At 44.5% G+C, this 6,162-nt stretch overlaps 1 protein-coding gene across 3 annotated transcripts in view; it reads right to left on the reverse strand.

Moving 5' to 3' along the window:
- Positions 1 to 2,435, reverse strand: part of nup155 (nucleoporin 155) — a 287,604-nt gene extending 285,169 nt beyond the window's left edge. For all 3 annotated transcript variants that reach the window (XM_041186949.1, XM_041186950.1, XM_041186951.1), the window contains exons 1-2: positions 2,380 to 2,435; positions 1,777 to 1,919 (exon numbers count right to left, since the gene is read on the reverse strand). In XM_041186949.1, the coding sequence (XP_041042883.1) occupies positions 1,777 to 1,918 (142 nt within the window). In that variant the 5' untranslated portion in view covers position 1,919; positions 2,380 to 2,435. The remainder of the gene's footprint in view (positions 1 to 1,776; positions 1,920 to 2,379) is intronic.
- Positions 2,436 to 6,162: the final 3,727 nt, after the last annotated feature.

Genomic DNA, 6,162 nt, shown 5'->3' on the forward strand with positions numbered 1-6,162 from the left:
CACAAACCAGAACCCACTTCTCCCACACCAATCTTTAAGCCATGCATTCATTTCTCTAATCTTATTTGCCTTATGACAATTTGCACTTGGCTCATGTAATAATCTCGAAATTATTACCTTTGAGGTTCTGCTTCTTAATTTGGTACTTAGCTCCTCATACTGACTTTGCAGAACCTCCTTCCTCATCCTGCCTTTGCTGCTGGTACCGACATTGGCCATGACAACCGGATCCTCCCCCTCCCACTGCAGGTTCCTCTCCAGCCCTGAGCAAATGTCCTGAACTCTGGCACCCGGCAGGCAACACAGCCGTATGGACTCTTGCTCCTTGTGAACGGTGTCAATCCCCCTCACTATACTGTCCCCTACTACCACTACTTTTGTTTTTGCTCCCCCATTTGGATGGCTTCCTCTACCACAGTGCCATCGTCAGTTTGCTCATCCAAACAAGCTGAGAGAACCTCATACCTGTTGGACATTTACAGAGGCTCACACTCCTGCTCTCTGGGTCACTCACAGTCACACCCTCCTGTCCCCAGCCACTGACCAAATCAGAAGATCCTATCTCCTAAGTGGTGTGACTGCCTCCTGGTACAAAGCATCCAAGTAACTGTCCCCTCCCTGCTGTGTCACAGAGTCTGCAGCTCAGCCTCCAGCTCAATGACTCTGAGCTGAAGTTCCTCAAGCCACAAACACTTACTGCTGATGGATCACAATTATCCAGGAGCTCCCAGATGCTGCAATTTAACACATCACCTGTCCTGCCATCCTTCATGTGTTTTAAATAATTACTTAGTTATATTAATCACTTAATTACATTGTTTTCTTATATGTTATTACATTTACTATCAAATTGTGCACTATTTTAATCTTAGGGATAGAATAGAACTTACTCGTTTACCAGATACTCATCAAACAGCTAGCTCCTTTCCCTGTAGTCGAGTGAGAACCAATTTCTTTGGGGTGGGAAAGATAGAAAGAGGAAACAAACAACTCCGAGATGTTGTTGTTTTGGACTTAACAACATCACTGACAAACTTAACATTAAATTCTTTTCTATTACAATCACCCTTCCTTCAAGGATATTTCACCATCAGATAAAAAATTAACAAAACCAGGTCTAAAATAGGCTGCCCCCTAGTTGGCTCAACTTAATATTCTGAAAAACTGTCTCAAATCCATTCCACTAACCCATCTTCCAAGCTATTTTACTAATTTGTCAGTCTAGATGAAGATTAAAAACTCCCAGGATTTTTGCATTGCTGTTATATACTCTTATAATTTCCTGGTTTATACTCTGCCCAACACCATGGCCACTGTGAGGTGGCCTATAAGCTAGTCCTTCGAATCTTTTCTGCCCTCGGTTATTCTGCAGCTCCATCCATACTGATGGTATGTCCTGATTTCCTGGACTGAGATCCTATTCTCTACATCCTTTATTGTCAGCTAACCCTTCTGTCTCTTCTATTTTGCCTTTCTTTTTAAAAGTCACATACCATCGAATATTTACCTTCCAACCTTGAACACTCCAACTGTATTTCAATAATGGCTACTGGATCAAACCACATTTATACCATTCGTTCACCTAACTTGTTTCAAAGATTTTATACATTTAGTAAGGGCAGCGGAGCACCTTTAATTCCAACATTTTGTTACTTTTCCCTTGTGTCCTGAGATGCCAATCCCCATTACCATCATTAAACCGTGCCTCTGAGCAGCACGACAAACCTCCCCCTGCCCTGGGACAGGGGCAAGCTGACCACGGGAGAAGCTCCTTACTATAATTGGGGACGTTGAGCAGCTCGGACAGCTCCGGGTACAGGCGGTCCTCCAGGAGGTGTCTGTCAATCAGGCGGCCCGCGTTCTCCAGCGAGTCCATCACCGCTGCGCCGGGGCTGCTGGGGCACATCAGAGGCGGCATCCTGAGGGAGAGAAAGAGAGAGAGGGTGAGAGGGAGAGGGAGAGCTGGGGGTGGGGGAGAGTGAGGGAGAGGGTGAGGGAGAGTGAGGGAGAGGGAGAGGGTGAGAGGGAGAGGGAGAGCTGGGGGTGGGGGAGAGTGAGGGAGAGGGTGAGGGAGAGTGAGGGAGAGGGTGAGGGAGAGTGAGGGTGAGGGAGAGTGAGGGAGAGGGTGAGAGGGAGAGGGAGAGCTGGGGGTGGGGGAGAGTGAGGGAGAGGGTGAGGGAGAGTGAGGGAGAGGGAGAGGGTGAGAGGGAGAGGGTGAGGGAGGGAGAGGGGGAGGGGGAGGGGGAGAGAGGAGGGGGAGGGAGAGAGGAGGGGGAGGGAGAGAGGAGGGGGAGGAGGGAGGGGGAGAGTCAGCTCCGCAGCCAAGTCTCGGGCCCTCGGTTATTCGGGTTTTTATCAGTTTTTTGGGACGTTTCTCACTTTCTCTCCGGTTCCCGCTTCCTCGCCGCGCGCTCCGGTTCAGTAGGTCAAGGGGCAGCTAAAGAGAAAACAGCCGGAAACAAGATAAGCCGCGTAAACCAGCGCTGCCTGCGCCCCGGAGGTGGAACTGCAGGCATCTAACCAGCGCCACCTTACCCCTAGAGGGGGAACTGCAGGCACCGAACCAGCACCACCTTCCCCCTCGAGGGGGAACGGTAGGAACCTAACCAGCGCCGCCTTCCCCTTAGAGGGGAAACTGCAGGCACCTAACCTGCACCGTCTTCGCCCCATCCCAACTCCCACTCCCCGGAGGGTAAACTGTAGCCACAAAGCCATAAAACCATAAGATGCAGGAGCAGAAGTAGGCCACTCGGCCCATCGAGACTGCTCCACCATTCAATGAGATCATGGCTGATTTGATAATCCTCAACTCCACTTTCCTGCCTTTTCCCCATAATCCTTGATTCCCTTACTGATTAAAAATCTGTCTATCTCAGCCTTGAATATACTTAATGACCCAGCTTCTATAGCCCTTTGCGGTAAAGAATTCCACAGATTAACTACCCTCTGAGGGAAGAAATTCCTCCTCATCTCTGTTTTAAATGGGCACCCCATTACTCTGAGATTATGTTCTCTGGTCCTAGACTCTCCCACAAGGGGAAACAACCTGTCAGCATCTACCCTGTCAAGACCCCTAAAAATCTTATATATTTCAATAAGGTCACCTCGCATCCTTCTAAACTCCAGTGTGTACAGGCCCAACCTAGTCAACCTCTCATAAGAAAATCCCTCCAGACCTGGGATTATCCCAGTAAACCTTCTCTGGACTGCCTCCAATTCCAGTATACCTTTCCTTAGGTAATGGAACCAAAACTGTTCATAATATTCTAGGTGTGGTCTAACTAGTGACTTGTATAGTTTTAGCAAGACTTCCCTATTTTTATACTCCATTCTCTTTGAAATTAAGGCCAACATTCCATTTGCCTTCTCTATTACCTGTTGAACTTATATGTTAGCTTTTTGGGATCCATACACAATGACTCCCAAATCCCTCTGTGCTGCAGATTTCTGCAGCCTTTCTCCACTTAAATAATATTCAGCTCTTCTATTCTTCCTGCCAAAGGGCATAACCTCCCATTTTCCCACATTATATTCCATTTGCCAAGTTTTTGCCCACTCACTTAACCTGTCTATATCCCTTTGTAGACTCCTTGTGTCATCCTCACCACTTACCTTCCCACCTATTTTTGTGTTATCTGCAAACTTGGCGATAGTACATTAATTTCTCTCATCCAAGTCATCAATATATATTGCAAATAATTGAGGCTCCAGCACTGATCCCTGTGGCATTCCACTAGTTACAGTTTGCCATCCTGAAAATGCTCCCCTTATCCCAACTCTCTGTCTTCTATTAGTTAGCCAACCCTCTATCCATGCTAATATACTACCCCCAACACCATGGGCTCTTACACAAAAGTAGAAAATGCCAGAAAAGCTCAGCAGGTCTAGCAGGATCTGTGGAGAGAGAAACAGAGTTAACATTTCGAGCTCTGAAGAAGGGTCATATGGACTTGAACCGTTAACTCTGTTTCTCTCTCCAAAGATGCTAATAGACCTGCTGAGTTTTTCTAGCTATTTCCGTTTTTGTTTCCAATTTCCAGCATCCGCAGTATTTTGCTTTTACCTTGGGCTCTTATCTTATTAAGTAGCCTTATGTGCAAGAACTTATTGAATGCCTTTTGGAAATCCAAATATATGACATCTACTGGCTCCCCTTTATCTATCCTTCTTGCTACCCTCTCAAAGAATTCTGATAAATGTGTGAGGCATGATTTCTTCTTCATGAAGCCATGCTGACTCTGCTTGATTATATTTTGCATTCCAAATGCTCTGTCATTACATCCTTTATAATAGACTCTAACATTTTCTCAATGATGGATGTTAAGCTAACTGGCTTATCATTACCTGTTTTTTGTCTCTCTTTTTGAATATGGGTGTCACATTGGCAGTTTTCCAATCCTCTGGGACTTTCCCAGTATCTAAGGATTCTTGGAAGATTACTACCAATGCATCCACTATCTCTGCAGCTACTTCAATATCCTAGGAAGCAACCCATCAGATCCAGGGGACTTATCAGCCTTTAGCCCCATAGTTTCCTTAGTACTTTTCCTCTAGTTATTGTATTTATTTCCTCCCCCACTTTTACCGCTTGAATATTTAGTATTTTTGGAATGCTATTGGAATCTTCTACCGTGAAGACTGAAGCAAAGTATTTATTCAACTCCTCTGTCAATTCCTGGTTCCCCATTATTATTTCCCCAGCCTCATTCTCTAAGGGGCCTACGTTCACTTTGGCCTCTCTCTTCCTTTTTATATATTTAAAGAATCTTTTACTGTGCATTTTTATATTACTTGCTAGTTTACCCTCAAAGTTTATTTTCTCTCCCTTTATTATTTTTTGATCATCTTCTATTGGTTTTTAAAACTTTCCCAAACCTCTAGCTTACCACTAATCTTTGCCACATTGTATGTTTTTCTTTCAATTTGATACTATCCTTAACTTCCTTGGTTAACCATGGTTGGTTTGTCCACTTCCTTGAATCCTTCTTCCTTACTGGGGTATATCTTTGTTGTGAGTCATGAACTATTTTCTTAAAGGTTTGCCATTGTTCATCATCTGTCTTTTCTGCTAAACTCCTTTCCCAGTCCACTCCAGCCAACTCTGTCCTCATTCCTTTGTAATTACCCTTATTTATGTTTAGCACATTTGTTTCCGAACTAAGTTTCTCACTCTCAAACCGAATGCTAAATTCCACCATGTTATGGTCACTGTTTCTGAGGGGATCTTTACTGTAAGATCAATTATTAAACCTGCCTCATTACACATTACCAGGTCCAAAATAGCCTGATCCCTGGTTGGATTCACAATATATTGTTCTAGGAAACTGTCCCAAATAAACTCTATGAATTCTTGCTCGTGGTTACCTCTGCCAATTTGATTTTCCCAATCTTCATGAAGATTAAATGTACCCATGATTAATGTACTGCCTTTTTTACATGTCCTCATTATCTCCAGATTTATTCTCTGTCCTACAGCATAGCTACTGTTAGGGGGCCTATCAACTGCTCCCACCAGTGTCTTCTTCCCTTTGCTATTTCTTACCTCCACCCATATGGATTCTCCATCTTCCAGTCCAAGATCATTTCTTGCTACCGTGCTTATTCCATCCCATACTAACAAAGCTACCCCACCACCCTTTCCTTCCTGCCTGTCCTTTCAAAAAGTCACATGCCTCTGAATATTTCATTCCTAGCTTTGATCTTCTTATAACCATGCTTTCGTACTGGCTATAAGATCATAGCCATTGACCTCTATTTGTGCCATTAATACATTTATTTTGTTCTGAATACCACGCGCATTTAAGTAAAGAGCCATTAATTTTGTCTTTTTACAATTTTTTCCACCTTTGACCCTATTTACTGTTTTTTTATATATGTTTGTACACTCTGTGCCTTCCTGTCACTCTCTGGGTATCATTACATAAATAGCTGCCCTGCAAGGCTGCCATGTCCTTTTGCTTTGTAAGCCTACGCATCCCGTTTCCAGAACCCTGTCCCCCTCTATTTAGTTTAAAGCCCTCTCTACAGCCCTAGTTATTCAGTTTGCCAGGACACTGGTCCCAGCATGGTTCAAGTGAAGCCCGTCCCACTGGAACAGCTCTCTTCTACCCCAGTACTGGTGCCAGTGCCCCATGAACTGAAACCCATTCCTCCCACACCTAT

This window comes from Carcharodon carcharias, chromosome 4, assembly GCF_017639515.1.
Source record: "Carcharodon carcharias isolate sCarCar2 chromosome 4, sCarCar2.pri, whole genome shotgun sequence".
NCBI lineage: Eukaryota > Metazoa > Chordata > Chondrichthyes > Lamniformes > Lamnidae > Carcharodon > Carcharodon carcharias.